General features: G+C 40.1%; 1 protein-coding gene across 1 annotated transcript in view; it reads right to left on the bottom strand.

Moving 5' to 3' along the window:
• Positions 1 to 286: 286 nt before the first annotated feature.
• Positions 287 to 19,664, bottom strand: part of RTF1 (RTF1 homolog, Paf1/RNA polymerase II complex component) — a 33,002-nt gene continuing 13,624 nt past the window's right edge. Inside the window, exons 3-18 of the mRNA XM_074149564.1 lie at positions 19,427 to 19,574; positions 17,710 to 17,914; positions 15,462 to 15,576; positions 13,744 to 13,855; positions 12,915 to 13,050; positions 12,132 to 12,309; positions 11,134 to 11,216; positions 9,276 to 9,363; positions 9,079 to 9,186; positions 8,425 to 8,502; positions 7,130 to 7,251; positions 6,687 to 6,744; positions 6,042 to 6,119; positions 5,363 to 5,458; positions 4,962 to 5,073; positions 287 to 3,099 (exon numbers count right to left, since the gene is read on the bottom strand). Of these exons, the coding sequence (XP_074005665.1) occupies positions 2,993 to 3,099; positions 4,962 to 5,073; positions 5,363 to 5,458; positions 6,042 to 6,119; positions 6,687 to 6,744; positions 7,130 to 7,251; positions 8,425 to 8,502; positions 9,079 to 9,186; positions 9,276 to 9,363; positions 11,134 to 11,216; positions 12,132 to 12,309; positions 12,915 to 13,050; positions 13,744 to 13,855; positions 15,462 to 15,576; positions 17,710 to 17,914; positions 19,427 to 19,574 (1,824 nt within the window). The 3' untranslated portion in view covers positions 287 to 2,992. The remainder of the gene's footprint in view (positions 3,100 to 4,961; positions 5,074 to 5,362; positions 5,459 to 6,041; positions 6,120 to 6,686; positions 6,745 to 7,129; positions 7,252 to 8,424; positions 8,503 to 9,078; positions 9,187 to 9,275; positions 9,364 to 11,133; positions 11,217 to 12,131; positions 12,310 to 12,914; positions 13,051 to 13,743; positions 13,856 to 15,461; positions 15,577 to 17,709; positions 17,915 to 19,426; positions 19,575 to 19,664) is intronic.

Below are 19,664 nucleotides of genomic sequence, written 5' to 3'. Positions count from 1 at the left end.
GTGAGATGCAGCAGAGGTGCAAGTGAAGTGACCTCCCAAGAGGCTCCATTGGATTCTGGTGATAAGGAGCAACTCCAGTTGTTAGAGAGTGATCCAGGAGTCAGCAGCCACTCTTGCAAAAGAGGGGTCTTACTTTTCATTAATTATTTTACAGTAATAGTATTTTAAATAAAACGATCCAGACTGATAAATAAAGTGTCAGTTTCTGACAAAAAAAAAAAAATAAAAATTCCAGACAGGAAACCCTTAGCACCTCAGATCAAGGGATAAACAATCAACCTTATTAAACCAACAAACCAAGTTTATTTATAGAAGTCTGTACAATTGTGATGAACTATGCTAGGACACCAATGAAACAAAGCAAACAAATCTCTCGCTCTCATAGGAGTGGGAGGTGTAGTCACTCACCTTTACATGCACTTAAAGGAAAAAAAGATTACAGCTTTCATACACAGTTCTGTAACTATTCAAGAGTACTTTCTTGATGTATTATTCTCAATATAAGAGGTTTGCATGATAATTTACTGACTGTTGCCTCTCTTAAAAACAGTTTTTCAGTAGAATCCAGAGACTGAGAGGGTAAGTGGCATTTTCACAGCTGCAGATAAGTAGGACACAGTCCCTCACTCAGATCTGCATTTAAACTCACTGCATCTCCCGTTTCGGTTATCTCCACTAAAAGTTACTTGCAACACTGTACGGGTCTCATCGACACTGTGGCTGTAGCACAGACTATTCTCCTGTTACCAAATGTAGAGTTTACCTAAAACCAATACATCAAGGGCAAGCATATTGAAAATACTGAATTTGAGTCAACTTTACCTTTAGAGACCACTTGTCGCTGCGCCTCAGAGCTCCGAGGCATTGCTGAGGGAAAATCAGTTCCTGAATCACTTGATTTGGCAACTATTTCTGCAAAGCATTGGAGTGATTACTTTGAAAACTGGCTATTGCAAAATAAGTTTAGATTTTTAATTACAAAAATCTGGATCATCATTGAAGCTGTTAAAAAACCAAAATCATATCAAATGCATATCTACACAGCAAATCATGATGTCTCCTATGAAGTTATCATGGTAGATTCCATAAATCCACTCTTTTTAAAAAGTTAAAAGTACATATATGTGAGAGCCTACTACAACTCCAGAGAAGCTGCTAAAATAGGCCATCAAATAAAGCAGTCTATGGTTACGTATTTACAGAATAACCCACATGTGTCCCAGAACTATGGACTATTCAGTAAATAAGTATTGAGGGATTTCTAATTATTTGTTTACATGGTAGGTAAGAGCTACTTCATAGGTTGATTTTCTTTTTATACACAGTTCATAGTATCAATCTGCACACAATTACATGATGTTTCTTTAAAGCTACTGTTAAAAAAAGGAAGAGAAAGTTAAATAAGAACTAGATTAAAGTTTCATTAAGAATCCAACAAGAAAGCATCAAACACAGGTTTAAACACAACCAGTGTATGATTGGAGAAAAACAGTAATGCTCTGACACAAGAAGAGCATCAGCATTTTCCCTCTTCAGGGTCCCCCAGAAACATTCCTACCCAGTTCAGTGCTGAAGTTACTACACACGTAATGGCCTGAGTAGGAATAAACACGTGCTTGCACGCTTACCTGAACGAGGGCCTCTAACCTTTTAGACTTCTAATTATCTTTTAATTTAGTTCTTAGCTCCATATATTCAGTTGTATCTTGTTTGGAAAAGTTCTTTGTTAAATGTCACTTATATTTACACTTTGATTTTATTTTTTTTATTATTTTTTTACACCTGAGTGATAATTTAGCTGTCACCTTGTGCCCAGTCAAACATTCCATACAGCCATACAATTCTTGTGCTAGTGTTGCACTCCACTTGTACCAGTTTATGTACGAAAAATGTGCCTCAGCTGCCTCTCACACATTACCCCACTGACCTTTCTACTATGTCCTTTACTGTGTCCTTCCCCTTCCACAAAGTGATTATTTTAATTTTTTGTTTATAGAAGCCCCGTTTAAACAGTTCGCAAAGCAAGAAAAAAGTGAGCTGGAGCCCAGTGAAGACACGATGACTTAATAAATATGTAATATTGGAGGTTTGGAGAAGAAATTAAAGCCCAACCAATGAGCACCCAAAGGGCCATCCCAGAAAAAGCTACTCCCCTCAGTTACAGCTGGAGACTCCGGATGCGCTACAGATGACAAGTCCCACACCAGGAGCTGTGTACCTCTCTCTTGTCAGTTAAGTATAAGTAAAAAAGGGAACATGAAATTAAACAGCTATATCAGCCAAGCCATTTTAGTAAGAAGAATCACATTTAATGAGTTTCTTTCTTGCAATTTCAGATGCTCAAGTACAGCTGGTAGAAATTCAAAACAGCCGTAAAGAACTGTGACAGACGGATACAAATAGTACTGCAGCTTAAAAATGATAAAAAACACCTGAAAAAAAGTCACACAACCCTCCCAAAAAAATTTACACTTTGAACCTAAGCCAGTTTTTGAAGATTCCCTTCTCCAAAGCTAGGATGAAGGAGGAAGAAGAAGAGGAAGAAAGTGCAGATGACCTTCCAGCCACAAAGGTCTTGCGCCAATGTTTATTCACCGTGCCTGTGGTGGTATGTAAGGGGAGATCACCAAGTGCTGATTCTGCGACCACCAAGAGATTCCTATGGAAATCCAGACCTCAGGCTAATACTGAACACAGAGTGGACCAACGAGCTGCATCAACAAAATAAAAACAAAACTCAAACTAAAAGAAATGGGAAAACCCCAAATAGCACAGATCCACATTTGTGAGGGGGGCAGGAGGAAAGGGCAAGAAGGGAGATCTATACAGTAAATAGTTGAATGGTTTATGTTACAGATGACTGGCAGTTTTAAAGAGTCTCTTCCCAGCTCCATTGCTGCTCCAACCCAGAAGGGAGAACTGAAAAGGGAGGAAGAAAAGGTAGGACATCGTCATGGAGCATGCAGGATCAGAAGCAGCAGAGTGGGCATGCTCAAATAAGCCCCCGCCTCTTTTTGTAGTCCTCCAAGTTCAATGATCGCCGAGGGGCACCATCTTTTGCTGGTGGAGCCTTGGAGGTGATGGCCAGTGCCTTAGATTCTGTTGGGGATAAGAAAAGAGTGAGGACCGAAATACATGAAAACTGCAGATTTTTTTACTTGCTGCTTTTGCTGACAAATTCACCACAAAATCATGTTTGGCTTCTCATGAGTTAATAATGCAGGCAGTATCTGGTAGCTTATCTTCATAGATAAAGCATGTGCAATTTTGACTCTGTCTGTGAATCCAGCTTTCTGCCAATAAAGTATACTTTCATTTCTTAAGAAAACTACTCTGTAGCACACTGAAATCACAATACAAACACAGCCTTCAGGCTCAGTTCTGGGATCTTTGATAAATCATTATCCCATGAGAAAAGCAAGCAGAAAGAGACGGGTAATAAGTGGACAAAAACTTCCTATCCATGTCTACAATACACATTTTAACCAATCCCCAGGTTCTTCAGTTGAGAAAGGAGACTGCACAAAGCAAGATGCCAAAATTGTGTTGAGGTAAAAAAACAAAACAGCCATACTTAAACCTCTACCTATATAGTGTCTCTCATCCTTCTCTCTTCAGTTCCCTTCCTGGTTTTCAGCGTCCTTCAGTGCCTAACCCTCACATGCTTGCTAACTCCCTGAAGTTCATAACTCTCACTGTCTGCTTCAGGAAGTCTCCTGTTGTTGGCATCCTTCCTCGTTCTGTAGTCTTACATCCAGAGTTCCAATCTTGACCTACATCCTGGGGTTACCTAGGGGGACCTACGTCCTGGGTTTGAGGTTAGGAAAGACACAACTTCTCCTACTTTCCCTTCTTGACAAGGTTTTAAGTCTTTGTGCATCCTTACAGTACTTCCTAAATTGTTGTCCTCCAAGAAACTTCAGCTCTAATTTAGCTTCCAGTAATGCAAGGAAAAAATAAGCCTTGTGAGTCAAATTGCACTGGTATTGTCCCATGCTTTCCCTCCACTGGAAAACAGCTCATTAAGACGAGAAGAAATGGCCTCAAGTTGCGCCAGCAGAGGTTTAGACTGGCTATTAGGAAAAATTTCTTCACCAAAAGGGTTGTCAAACATCGGAAAAGACTGCCCAGAGAAGTGGTTGAGTCACCATCCCTGGAGGCATTTAAAAAGATGTGTAGACATGGCCCTTGGGGCCATGGTTTAGTGGTGGACTTGACAGTGTTAGGTTAACTGCTGGACTCCAAGATCTTGAGGGTCTTTTCCAACCCAAATGATTCTATGAGACTAAACTGTTCTTGCCACCCATCTCATGCTCTCAAAGTCAAGATCACAAAGAGGAAGCATCAGCAAGTTTGTTGTCACCTTCACTCTCTCCCCAGTGTTTGGATTCCTCTAAAATTTTGCTTCAATACCATTTGCCATACCAAAGTTAGGGAAGAGCAACTTGGTAAAGCACCAGGTTCAAAATATATTAAAAAAAAAAAAACAACACTTTATTCACTAGCATGTACACAGATTATGCAATGGGACAACACAGACACCCAAAGCTTAGCTGTCCTCAAAAGTAATTAAATAAATTAATGAAGTAAGTATAAAGATAGATATCAAGGCTTACTAAATACAACACTCTTCTTTTCCCCAAAGATTATACAAGTCAGATATTGTAGCCTCAGAAAACACTCATTACCTCCTTTTCTCCCTAGGCATTTGAAGCAAGGATAAGGGGATATACAGTCTTCCAGTCTAACACAATCAGTTGTTGTTCTTTTCTCAATGGATGTCTCTAAAACACACCCCCTCCTCCTCAGGTCAAAAGATACTTGCCAAAACGACAAACACGGAGTCCTTGCTCCCATTTTCAAAAGCCCATCAATGATTTTGAAAGAACTACTCTGGCAGAAGTGAGCTCTACCGTAACAAGTTGGACAATCACATCCCCAAACTGAGCTGGAACACCTACCTGAACTGGGAACCTGAAGATCTATCTTTACATCGAAGTCATGCACTTTGAAAAGATCTTCTGAGAGGTCACTGGCTGATTTAGAGTTCACATCTTTATCCTTCCCTTGACCCTAAAATAAAAACTACAGGTAAGTCTCCAACCCTCATCTGTCCACATAAACAGAGATAAAAATGCTTTTTCCCCACTCCTGTCACAAACATACTTAGTTTAGCTTTCATACTGCTAGAGAAACCTTATTTTCTTTCCCCAAGAAAGAAAAAGCTACTTCTTTTCTATGAAAATGCTCTACAGGATACCTATTTCTAGAACTGAAGCACAAATATCTTATTAGTCATAAGCTTCTAGACCAAAACGGTGACAGTGGGAGGAAAGTAACAGAGACAGAAATGGAAACTTGCCTTACTCATGTCCTTTGGAGCATCTGGTAATACACCAGACCCGTATTTTGCATTTAGCTGGGCAAGGATGGCAGCTTGGACAGCAGGATCTCTAGACTGCAGAAGGGAAAAAGGAAAAAAAAAAAAAAAGAAAAAAATCACTATACTTAAATTGGCAAAAACTAGCCCACTGTTTTATTAAAACAGCGCTGATATCTATGAATCTAAAACCATAAGAGGCTGCAGATCAGTCAGCCCAACCTTCAGGACCTCAGAAAAAATTTAAATCATCCTAAGACCTGTGGTTTGGGGTTTTTTTGTTTTTGTGGTTTGTTTTGTTGCTTTTTGGGTTTTTGTTTGTTTGGGTTTTGTTTTTATTTTTTTTTACCTAAATCTGAGTAATTCTACATAGAAGAACTCAGTACAGAAGTCTAAACCACAGTTGCTTCTCCATGTACATACCCACATCACTTATGTCCTTCACACCTTGCATTAAAAAAAAAAAAAGAATTGCTTTTTCTTTTGGGACAGTGAGACCAGGATCTCATTCAACTGTATCTCACCCTGGCATCTGGAGCATTAATAGCATATGGCACAGCTGAGAATGAATACAAACAACATTTCCCTTCCTACTCTCTGCATTATACTGGTTTCTGTTTCTCTGCAAACTCCCTCGACTGAACTTAAGTATTACACTTACATTAGACACTATCGTGGGCTTGCACTGCCGCCTAGTAAAGGGGTCCATTTGTTGGTTTTTCATGCTGTGACTTTCAGCCTGAAGAAGAAAAAGCACATAGTTTTGTGGAGTTAGCTACTTGCACCCTTGTAAATCCTCCCACAGTACCCCGTCCATGCAAGCACTCCTCAGCAGTATATAATATCAAGATCAGAGGAAAACCAGCAACAGCATTGCAGATTAGAAAGATTTTGACACACTCACAGTCCCATGCTTCACAGTGCAAAACAGTCCTCATTGAATATAACACAGAAAATGGGTGCACAACTCTCAGGATAGTTAAGGCTTAGCCATTTGTTAACAGGCTTAACTTTTCCTTAATAGAAGTGTCACTGCAGGGACAAATATTTCCTTTACCATTTTAATCTGAAGTCTCCTTTCTGATTTCTTTCCCATACAAAATGCACTGTCACTATTACAGTCAGTAATCTGCTGGTAATTGAGGTGATCAAAAGGATAAAGGAATCTCCTTAAAAATCATGTCATTTTCCTATATGAAAGATTTTATAGATCGTTAAAAAAATTTAATAACTTCACCATGCAATTATCCCCCTTTGCATCATTTCATCTCTACTGGTACAAAAGTATTAATTCAGCACTATTTACCACAAGAGCCTTCTCAGACTCAACGATATTCCACTCTCTATTTCTCTGGTTGATGTAACTGCAGAAAGGAAAAAAAAAAAAAGGAGGGTGGGGGAAAGAAAAAGGAAGTGACTGTCATTTATCAATCCCCACACAACAAAACACCTGACAGCACCCTGCAGCTTCATCCTGATTACAAATTACTCTTATTGCAACACAACTGCTACCTGGGGTACGCGGAAGAGACTTTACATTTTTGACAGTTTTTGCTGAATGACAAATACAAGGAAGTGAAGACAGACAAACACTAACAGAGCAATAAAGCCGTCACGATACGCATCTCATGAATATGTTATACAGGAAAGAAGATACAAAATCTAGTTCACTACTGCATTAGTTTCTCCTCTCTGTATATTTTGATTGATACTATTTAAGAAAGAAAATTCCCAGTATCTGCTTCTTACCTGATTGCAGAAATGTTTTTTGTTCGTTGACGATCCAGGGCCTCTGCTCTCTCTTCAAGTTCATTTAGCTGATCTTGAATCTGTTTGGCCTTGTCTTGGTCCCCCAAGTCCTCAGCCATAGCCTTCAACCAAAGAGTAACTCATTAGGCACTGCTCTCAACAGAGTTCCTCAGAGAAACAAGGGACAGTCCCCTGAATCAGCCGGTTAAACCCTGTTCCAGCTGCAAGTGTTCTACCCCACATGGTAAGAATACGACAGAGAGCTAAACTCTCCTTACAGCTCAAGGCAAAACAGCATTTCTTACTCTGAAGAACTCTGAAAACCTTTAAAACTCCTTAAACTAAGGAAGACGTAGTAACACTAGTGCCAGCGTGAGGGGGAAAAAATCAGTTAGATGATTTAAATTACATTTTTGGTTGAAATTTATTATCACTATTTACCAGCTCAGGAAAAGAATGATTATTTTCTGTTGCCACATTTCAGGCAGTTGGCAGTCCCCTACCACACCACCAGGCCAACAACAGAAGCCTATTATGCCACCTGGTGACAACAAAAAGCAATTGCACTCTTCTGCAATGGAAAACTAACAATTTACATATTCGTGCATAGTAAAATAACCACCGAACAATACAGTTAAGCCAAAGAGTGCAACTAAAATTAATACAAACTCTTTGCTTTAACTGTATATGAAGCACTAACATCTTGAAAAAGGATTGCGCAAATAAAAAACAAAACGTGGTAAGCCTATCTTTATCTTCAGAGATACTAAGACTGCTTTTTTACTTGACAGCTCAGCTTTGGCTTTGCAGCACTGTTAGGTCTATTATGTGTAGACCACCTGGAATGAAGAGTTCAGCAGCAAGTAAATCTTTCAGCAACGTATTCTTTTCAATATAAATTACTGGCCATAAAGGGACAATTCAGTTGCCCTCAAGTACGAGACAATTTAACACGACTTTTGTTTTTCCTATTTTAAAAAGTATAGGGAGTCAACTTTCAACGTTATTGTGGGGTACCCTAAAAAAAAAAAAAACAACCAAAAAACGCAAAAGAGTTTCTAAAGCAGAACAGCTTAAGACCTTGTTGTTTAACGGACACAAAGAGACATCTATAACTGTTGGCAATTGCTCTTAGAAAAAGAACGCAACATCTTTAACTGGGTTCTGAATGTTCTGAACCCAGCAATGAACCTTGAGATCCACCTTTTAGCTGCACAGTTAAAGTCAAGCTTATTGCTGACTACTGCCAAAATCAAAGACTGCATTAAGCTTGCAGGCATCATCTCATCTCTCACCTTCTCCTTTAACAGCTGAGTCTTCTTCATAGCGTAATTTGGAGGTGCTTTTCTGAACCTTTCCTTCTCTTTCACAATCTGTAAGATGCAGAGGTAACAGCAAGAATATGCAAATATGAAATGTGGATTTCAATACTTGGACACTAGAAGCAACGATCAACATCACCTAAGAAACGTACTTACTGGCACAGAATTTTACTCGTGCTCTTTCTTTGCTGCATTTTTTAATTTGTGACTTGGTAAGGAGTTACAGCTCCGTTTCCCCCACTTACAACCTACAGAAATCTGGTGCTAATCACATTTGGTCAGTATTAAGCTGCAGAAACGGTGACAAATGCATCTATCATGATGCTATTAGCTTTTTAGAACTTGATGACTAAAGTTATACTCAGGTTAGGAGTTCAGAGCTCTGCATCTCAAGTTCAAGAGGAGGTAATGGGGCACAAAGGATGAAGTAAAGCAGAAGTGAGCACCAAACAACAGCTGGATCACTGAGATACTCTATGCGGTTACGCAACTTCATTTTGAGCCTTTTATTTTCTTCTTAGGAAGCAAATACCTCTATCATTTTGCTTTGTAACAGCTAGTACTCTACTCCATCACTTCCTGTCACCTTTAAGCACTGCCACAGCCTCACTACAATACACTGTTTACCTCTTCAATGTCCTGGTCATTAAACTTGTAGTTGAGGGCTTCTTTGATGGACACTTCCTTCTTGTTTATCTCATCTAGTGTGGGTAGCTGCATCCCAGCAGAGAACATCTAAATACAAGAGACAGTGAGGTTACTTCCCACTTAAAGTATCGGTGGCAGAAGGCTGCTAAGAAGAAATTGAAGTCTGGCAAACTTACCGCTTCCTTCCACTTCATAAACTCACTTTCAGTAAATTCCTGATTCGAGACAAACTCCAAACGAAACACACGCGAATCACTGCCATGTCTGCAACAAGAAAGTGTAACAACATCCCTCTCTGATGGCACAGAGCTGTGATCTTGGATCTATAGGTTTAAACTGATTCAAGAGGCCCAAAACCAGACACTTAAGGCTACTCCTGTGGCTTGCACGCTATCTGTTCCTAACTTCAGTCAGGTCAGCCACAGTTCAGGAGCCCACATCAGCTATTAGTAGTAATGCAGAGCAATACTAGATAGTGAGTCTGCGGGAAACAGTCGCTAAGTTGTGGCAGTAAAACCCTCAGGAGGAAGAGGCAGACCTCTCTCACACCTAAACCTTATATACCCTGTTTGGTGACCCACGGCATGATCTTTGGAAACACAAAGCTCCTTCACATTTGGACCAGTAGAAGTAACCTTTAAGCACCTTTAAGCAATACTGATTGCTCCAATGCTAGAACTAACCCCTGTCTAATTTTTCATTTGTTGGCCAGTCAAAACCCAGAAATCCCTAAACGTTTTCTGTGGAGCACTACCTTTGCCACTACCAGCTGAACTACTACAATGCTGCTAACCAATACTAAAATACTAAAATGCCAGGGTGTAAACTTCAGTCCAAGCATAGAGCTCTCTCCTGAGACAGCCTAAGTAGTTATTGAATGTCACTATGATTTAGATAACAATTTTATTTTACTCCACACTTGCACCCACGTGCGTTCTCCACATGCCTTCCCGCTGCTCCCAAGTGGCTAATGTCTCCTTGTCCTATCTCACCATGATGTTTTGTATTGTAACTGTTAACCTTCATCTCATGATCCTTATAATGGACCCTAAGAACAACTGAGAAATCCAACGGTACATTCAGCTTCTTGCCTCCAAAGTACTGTTTTATGTTGTAACACATGTGCCAGATCCAATCACATATGCCTTTAAATGATACATATTTCTAACATCTGATTGTAACAATGGTGGAAGAAAGACATAAAAGAGTATTGCAAAGCTCAAGAAGCATAAACAAACAATCATGGGTTACTAAGGCAAATGAATCGCTCAGATGTCAACACAATCACAAGCCCCTGCATGAGATTTTTTTTTTAATGCCCAAGGGAAAAAAAAAAAAACACAAACAAACCCAACCCCAACATTCTAGCAGTAAGCAGCACAGCACGGCCCAGTCTGTTTTGCTATGAAAAGACACTGATTCATGAACTGATGAGGATTCCTTTGGCATCTATTTTTAATCCTGCACCAAGAGCAGCATGGGCAGCAGGGTGAGGGAGGTGATTCTTCCCCTCTACTCCACTCTTGTGAGACCCCACCTAGAGTACTGTGTCCAGCTCTGGGGCCCCCAACATAAGGAGGACATTGACCTGTTGAACCAAGTCCAGAGGAGGCCACAAAGATGATCAGAGGGCTAGAGCACCTCTGCAGTGAGGACAGGCTGAGAGAATTGGGGCTGTTCAGCCTGGAGAAAAGGCGGCTCCAGGGTGACTTTATAGCTCCTTCCAGTACCTAAAGGGGCCGACAAGAGAGACAGGGAGGGACTCTTGATCAGGGAGTGTAGCAATAGGACGAGGGGAGATTTAGATTAGATACCAGGAAGAAATCCTTTACCCTGAGGGTGGTGAGACTGGAACAGGTTGCCCAGAGAAGCTGTGGACATCCCATCCCTGGAGGTGTTTAAGACCAGGCTGGATGGGGCTTTGAGCAACCTGGTCTAGTGGGAAGTGGCCCTACCCACAGCAGGGGGTGTTGGAACTCGATGACCTTTGAGGTCCCTTCCAACCCGAACCATTCTATGAATCTATGATCTTACCGCAACTGTAGTCCTTTGTTTGTCCGGGTACCACCAAGCTGGTAAACCTTTGCAGTCTCTACCACACCAGTTATTTCAGCAACCTGTAGTCACAGAGTAAAATAGACAAAAGGAAGGATGCAAGAGGTTTTTTGTGTTCCTGAAATATATCTGGCATATTCAAGCCTTTTCACTAGAGATCAAAAATCTGAATCTAACTAACAATTCTAACTAGATCAAGGAAAGTAAGACTCTACAGTGTACATTATCAGGTACTTAATTAGCCGCTTCATGCATCATCTTTGAGTTGACAAACTATACCATCTGAATGCTTGATACAATTTTTCCATCTTCTCAGTTCTGCAATCCTCACTAAATGACGTGCACTTTCCTACTTTTTCCATTTTCTTTTCAATGAACACCGGTTTGGGTTAACACATGTCCCAAATGAAATTCACTAGTGCTCCTCACATACAAAACACAGCCCCCCGATGACCTCTTTAATGCAGTTTTAGAGAATATTATTGCATCCTATGATTGTGCAGTTACAGCAATGAAACAGAAAACAGAACTGTGTTCTCAACCACCTTCTCTCTTCTGGGGCACACTGATGTACTAGAAACACTTTGTGAAAAAAGAACCGAGACCACACAATAACTCGGGAACATTCCCAGAAATAAGGACTGAATGTTACTCGTCCTTACTTGGTCAAAGCAGAATCTTGAACTCTAGTTTGCAATACAAACAATGAGACAAGACAGCATGAACCAAAGCTGAAGAACAGGCTTTGTTAGCGCTCTCTCTCTCTCACTAAATACATCTCTTCACCTAGCTAGTCCCATAAACTTATTTATTTTTAAGGCAGTCTCCTCCACTTTGGCAGCAATTACAGTTTTTGGTTATAAGCAATCTTTTTATATTAATCACTCATACAATCCCAGGTACTTGAGAATTGCTAAGCTGCAAATATTATATTACAGCACTATAAAAAGAACTAAATCTCTTGGAACTAAACTCACCCGATAAACAGGTTTGCTGTTGTGATTTCCAATGCCAATACGGACAAAGCAGCCAGTGACTGTCTTGGCAAAGAAGGGCATATGACACCAGCGTTCCAGCTTGTGTCGTGATAACCGTACTCGGTTCAGTTCTTCAGGCAAGGACACTGGCTGGGACTTAGGAGGAATTTCTTCTTTCCTGATTTGGGAAAGGTGAGAAGGAATAAAGACAAAAAGTAGAGACATGGTCACCAAAAAAGGCATCCTGAGGAAGGTGCAGTATGAGAGTTAACTATTTAAATTACTAGTAAAAGGAATGATTCAACACGCACCAGTTGACTGTAGATACGTGAACTTAGCATCCATGAGAAAGACTTAATGCAAAGTTACTTGTTACCCGCTGCCCCTGCTACCACAAAGCGAAAGGTTCACACACCAAGGCAGCGTATAGGCCAATGCTTTAAGATAAGCCAGCATGTATCTCTGCCCTGCTAATACACCACAGTTCTGTGGCAGCTGAACTGTGAGATTAAACAAATCTGTACACAACAGTGTAAATGGGGCTAAAGGTAAGAGCAGAGAACTGAAGCTGCAAACCCATCCAAAGCCAATCAGTCCCATGCACACGATACAGAAGCCAAGAACTCAAATCTCAGCAACGCAAGCGTGCCCAGAGACAGAACTATTTTAGAGATACTGAAGTGCCCCCCGACAATCCTCTAAACCAGCATGTGTCTACATGAAGTGGATCTTTGTTTTTGAACACACGCTTATAAGTAATCATAGTCCAGTGTTACTACTTACTCTTCTTCTTCATCAGAGGATGAAGACCTGGATGAGCGATCACTTTTCTCACTAGACTTATCATCTTCCTCCTCCTCTTCATCATCAGAGTATACTTCACTAGTTTTTAATGGCTGTTTTTTTGCAAGCAATTCAGCTGAGGGAGAGGAGAGAGAACAAGGAAAAGCAAGCTATAAATTTTTTTTATGAAAGTTGCCTTTGAGAGTTGAAACCTTATTGTTTAAAAAAAGAGGCAGACAGCTGTTAATTTTACGCTGGATACAAGTGCCACTAGTAAACTAAGCACTCCCCTGTATATATTAAAAGAGACATAAAAGTATTGAAAAGCATCTTAAATCTCAGTTGTACTTCAGTCTCCCAACTTGACTGCACGTACCAATACAAGATGGGCGTAACAACTAGATATAAAAGATAATAGTATTAAGGTGAGACAACTCAAGGAAAAAAAAAAAATCTCATGTTTGGAGAGGAGCACAATAGAACCCAGTAGAGTAACAAAAAGGATTACATCCAAAGTCTGTGGCAAGATGGACAAGATGATGTGCCAGTGAAGAAAGGAGCAAACGTAGATGAGGTAGCACAAGTAAAATAAACACGGTTTGGATGGTTCAGAGATTAAATAACAGAATCTAAGTGACCAATTCAAACACATGAACTAAACATTACCCAAACAATAACCCCAGGTGGTCATGTTGGGCAAAACACCAAGGAAAACAGACATGGAATTCATCCACTTCAAGATATAGGATCATTGCATTAATTAAACAGGAAGTACTGCTTTCAAAAAGCTGTAATAATGCCTCAAAAAGTTGTAGTAACGCTTTCATACCTGTTCTGTTCTTCCTTTTTTCTCTTTCTGCTTTTAGCTCTTCCATTGCCTGAGATTTCTTGTCTAGCTTCTCATCCCGCTTTGATCGCCGCTCTTTGTTATGTGACATGACCTAAAAACATGCACAGAAGTCCCTCAAATCCAGGTGCAATACATAAATTGAAATGCATTAGAACAAAGATTGTTTGCACACTTTGAAAACTTTTCAAATAGAAACTACTAACAAACTCCATTTTGAAATCAGGTTTTTTTCAGGTTCATTTTTACAGAGGCGAGGGAGAAAGAAATCAATCTGAAGCATATTTCTTTTTTCTACTTTGTTTGAAAAAAATAACAAACATATTTACATTCAACGTTTCTGCCACCAAGTTCTAGTCTCAAAACTCCTCCTTAAAGTTAAAAAAAGGACTAGAAAAATAAAATGGAAGTAATTCTGCAACTAACAAGTAAGGAGGAAAAACTGGATGAATATTCTTCTCATTTGCTTCTTCTGCAAGGCGAAATCAAGGCACTTGTTCTCATTCAGTGGCAAAGAGAAAAGCGATGTTAAGAAAACACTTAAAGCAGAATTAAAGTTGTGTGTAAAGCCTGCAATATGGATCCAAATCTTAAATGTTCTACGTCTTCTAATATTTTCCATTTCTAACAGGTCTGGCTGGAATACCAGGTAGTACAGAAAGCAGCTTCTATAATAAGCATAAGAGGCAGTCATTTGAAGTAAGTTAAAGTAGTATCTGGAAGGCACTGTAAAAGAACACTGTATTAGGTCCTTTTATATATAAATATACATATGAGCCTACAGATTATATATTATATATATGTGGACTATATAAGTATATACACACACATACACATATGAAGTTGAGAGGGGTAGGGAGATGAGATTCACTCCACTTAACAAGTGCCTAAGGGAAAACTCATCTCACCTAATTTGACTTAAGCGTTAAACATTTATTTCACTAGAAAATAAGACAGAGTGAATTGCCAGCTCCTCCATCGCACAAAGACAGAAGCAACAACAAGTGCAAACAGTCAACTACTTCTCTTAGATGGCTAAAGTTAGGGTCCCAGAGTGGGGTGGGATTCGTGTTGCTTATCTGCCCAGCCTCTATAAATAGTTAAGGGTGGGATCTTAACCCTTTGAAACTACAGCCAATTTCAGCCATTTGAAACTACACTTCAGTTAGAGGTCCCACCCCAAAAACTGGCATTATCCTCTTCCTACTGAGGGTGAAAAACCTATAGAACTACTTCTGTTCCTTCTAGCATTCAAGCTTTTCCTTGACACCCCTACCAATAGAAACGAAGTATTCCTTTCATTGTATGTGCATGCCAAATAATTAAGACAACAGCTAAGCAGTTTCTGGCCTGCTCTCTCAAACTTTCACTTGCAAGACAGACTGCATACGTAATGTTTCAGACTGAATGACGGAAGTTTGGCTGAAGGGCCAATGGGAGATACGAGATGGGAGACCGCAACTTTGCATTTTTCATTAAAAGGAGTTACCAGTGCACACCTCAGCAGGCCAGAGATGTTAATTTCTTTAAGTGAACTGGAAAGGCTAAAGATAGATTGAGCATACAAATGAACTAAATTCTGACCTGCTTACCACACTGCTTGACATTAAGGGAAAACATCAGGAGCAGAGAGAGGCAGCATCCTATCTCCTATCACCAAAGGAAAAGGGTTTGTTACTAAGGACAGTTTAATTTCCTACCTGGGATTCCTGGATCTGCGTGAGTTTTTTCTTCTCCTGCTCCTCCTCTTGCTTTTTCTTCTTCTCTTTCTTTTCTTTCTTTTTTGCCGTTTTTAGTTTCTTCTTGATTTCAAATCTAGTAGCAGATATTGAAACAAAAAAGAATGCATGAAAGAATGCTCTCCCCTCCCTGAGTGAGCAAAGTACCACTCAGATGCTGTCTCAGCTGAAGGCGTTAGTAGGCTGTAAAGAACACTTCCAGTACTTGCCCCAGATGGATAACCCTTTAGCACCATCCTGTTCCCCATTCCCATTCCCTCCCTCCCCCAAGAAAAATAAGGTGAAGAAAAGCTGAGCATAGAAAAGTGCAGACTTACAGAAAACTAACCTAAAGGGCTGAGGAGACCGCACGCTAACGGCTACTCCCCAGAAATCTGTCCTTACTCCATCTTCGACAGTGTAGCGACCATTGTACGATGCCTCCAACTCTAAAAACAATTGGCTATTTCACATCATTTGAATCTCAACAGCTAAAACCGTGGTTGTTTAAAGCCACTCTCATGCTAACTTTTTCATGCTTAAAACTTCACTTTCCTAGTGGCACCGGTCTGTACAAGAACGACTGCAAAGAAGTCATAGCAAGCCCTCCTTCAGCAACAACACACCAGTCAGACTCAGGCAGTTTCTGCAGTCAAATTTAGGCACTTCCATTTCTACCTTCACAAAAATATGACACCCTGGAATCTTATTTTCAGCCACTGTATTCAGAAAAGTAGCGATTTCACTGGAACTGTCCTGTGACTGAATTTCCACTGCACCATAGACTGGTCATTGCTTTAGTGAAGTGTGCATATGGACAAACACAAGGAAAAAAAAATTACTTAACTTCCAATAATTTGAATTCAAAATGTGTTATCCACATGCATATTACACAGTCCATTCTTCTTCAGTCCTTTACACCTGGATTATGTAGACAAGAAACTGAAGTGCAGATGATCTTGTCGCTCTTCATGCCTTTAACATGAAGCATACAACACAGGGCACAGGCATTGTACCACGTGTGGTGCCTGCTCTAATCCCAACGAACTCACAGCACAACGTACATACAAAGAACTAGACAGCATTTTGAAAGATTTAACTTACCATAAAATTAAGTAACTGCCCCTTCCACCGCCCCTTTAGTTCTACCTGCCAACTTCTTTACATAGAACAGGACAAACTCGTTTAAGATTAAATCAGTAACTCAAGCTCAGATTGTTTAGCTCGTTTGTATCAAGTATTCTCCAGCGTTCATTCTAAAAGAAAGACATTCAATTATCATGGACCGGTGAATGAGATTTAAAAATATGGTCTCCTTCTACCTGATCTAAATCCAATCTTTCACTCATTCTGATCCCTTTGAGAAGGGCAGCAGACTAGACGTTGACAGTAGTATTGAAACCGCAGACGGACACAGCAGTGCTCTAACCATGGCTAGGACAGACAGTCTGACAGTAGCTTGTATTGATGTGATTTACTCCACAGATGTCAGTCCTCTAGAGAAATTTCTCAGCAAGTGAGAAAAGAGAGAAGTCACTGAAGAGGAAAGAAACTGGAGAAAACTTGCCCCACGTGTGCCAAACCTTTTCTGTTAGACACATGGGAAGAAAAATACCTTTACTACAAGGAAGCTGCCCAACAGGACAGTGTTGCAGTTGCAAACAAAACCACAACACCTAAGGTAGAAATCCACACATGATCCCTTGAAAATTGGGCATTCAACACCATTCCTCATTATTTCAATATCTCTTCCTTCTGTTAGGCCCCCAACCAGCTTCACACTCATACAGAAGCAAGCCTAACACTCCTATGTGCTTCACCATTGTTTTCTGAAAAATTCCAGAAGCTCATAGGCACCTTACACTTTATTTGCCTTTTTCCAAAGTATCTGCACGTGACAGCTAATACAGAAAAGACAGAGGAGAAAGTCTTTCTGACTGTCTGGCATGTAGTGTGCAAAGCAGTAATACCATTTCAGTAGCTGACAGAGCCACGTGTATTCAACAGCTGAGAAACCTTCTGAAAAAGTGACTTTCATAAGAACACAGAGAATTCCTGCTGTATGCTTCTCAATTAGTTACAACAAGAATTCAAGAAAAAAATCTACAATGAAGTTTAGTTTGCTTTATAGTACTGAATGCTTGGACCCCAAACACAAGAACACAGTCAGCTTACTCTCCATACAGCCTGGATGAATTTGCTACCAAATATTAACAGCTATAAAATTCACCTTCTCTTTAGCACTTCTCTCTTCTCTATCCGGTTAAACAGCTCCTGCTCTCTCTCCTTTTCTGTCATTTGTTCCAGTCGAGCTCGGTCTTCTTCATCACCCATAAGATCTTCTCCATAGCCATCATGGAATTCCTCATCTTCAGATGAAGAATCTGAATCTGAGCTAGATGAGGAACTGTTGCTTTCCGAGTCAGAGACTTCTCCTAAAACAAAAACACAGGGCAGTGAGATTCAACTGGGGCAAAGCCCAACCACTTCATTGTAATATGTGAGCAAAGGCTAACAAAAATGAATTTTTACACTCATCTTCCACTATACTAAAAGCATATATATCATGAAAACTAAACCCAGGAAGAAATACTTTATTACTGTAAGATACTCATGGTAAAAAAATGATAAAGTAAGTGGTACCACACTGAAAGACAAATTGGGTTATAAGTAAAAATTCTTAGTAGAACAAACAAATTTTAGAAGACCTTTTGGTTAGTGTTCTAGGGTCTTAAGGCTAGATTTCCATGCCTACATGCTTATGTCCCTGAGAAGTTCCTTGTAGATCCATAACTTTGTAAGTGTCTGTGTGCACCTCAAATGTCACTATTAACCCCACTAATATTCCTCGTTATAGCAACCTGAAGAACCCAAAATTCGTCATTTGAAGACTACAACACTACGAACTGCTGCATCACAAGATAAAGTCGAGTACCTTCAGGACTGACAAGGCTGTGATGCCAGCTCCATTACTGTAACAAGCCCATGTGTAACTGGCAGGGTTTAGGAAACAGCTGACTCCCCAATAATATTGGATAACACCACCTTTAAACTTGATCCAAGTCCAAGTGCTTTGATTATCTCATCAAATTGACTACATTACACCAAATTGCAAAAGCAGACATTGGGATTCTTTTTTTCACTTTCATTCTGGTCTCAGTATTTCTGGAAACTTCCAGCTTTGCAAGCTTACACTGTGAAAATCCTCAATTTGTAAGCACGGATATATACAGGTTCAGTCACTTCATGCTTTGGTCTGTCTCTGCTGTGCTTAGTATACTTAAAACTGTAGGCTCCTTCTTATTCTTTCTTGGTTCCTTTATTATCAACTCAAATCGGTAACATCCACCTGCAAACCTCCACGGGCATGATAAAAACGGGAAAACACACAGGAAGTTTGCCCAGCATTGGAACAGATTCAATATTCACATGAAAAAATTCTGACAAAGTTACAGTAATGATTTTTCTTCTTCCATGTCAGTATAACTGTGCAAGAATGCCAATTCAGAGCAAATGCATGCACGATAAGCTCCTATTTGCATCACACAACACTATACATCTCTCCCCTTTGTCATCACAAGAAGTTTCGGAAGGGAAAACACATCAAGGGGAATAAAAGAAAACGCTACCCACACTACAGATGGGACATGCTGTAAGGAAGAAAAGAATTTCATTACTTGACTTTCTCCTGGAAATGAGTCATACATTCTTCAGTTGAAACAGTATTTAGTTTTGCGTTTGTAATTGAGTACTTACAGCAATGCTTTACTGAATTAAAGTACTTCAAGCCATGGTAAATGTAAGAGTCATCCAGACTACCAGTAACACAAAGAAAACTCTCTGAAGGTAGTCTTTAACATCCCCATTTAGCATTACTCTTCAGCGTGCACAAAGGGGTAACTGCACTTGGAATTACGCTGTAAGTAAATGCAGATGTTTTATCTTACCCTCTTCAGGTGCCGAGCTCTCCGCCGAGCTGTCTTTATCTGAGCTGCCTGAAGAGGCAGCTTTGTTCATCTGTTTCTTCATGGCTCCTTTCTTCTCTGCCTTACCCGCTTTTCCCTTTTTTTTGTTTTTAGAACCCCCGACAGTCCACTGCAAGGAAAGAACCAAGAGAAAGAGATCATGAGACACAAACATCACTCTCTTCTCCCTTCCCCAAAACACTGGGGTAAAAAGGACTGG

Source organism: Numenius arquata, chromosome 6, assembly GCF_964106895.1.
Source record: "Numenius arquata chromosome 6, bNumArq3.hap1.1, whole genome shotgun sequence".
In the NCBI taxonomy this organism is placed as follows: Eukaryota; Metazoa; Chordata; class Aves; order Charadriiformes; family Scolopacidae; genus Numenius; species Numenius arquata.
Note: the sequence above shows the minus strand (reverse complement) of the source record. Positions and strands in the feature narration are given on the sequence as shown.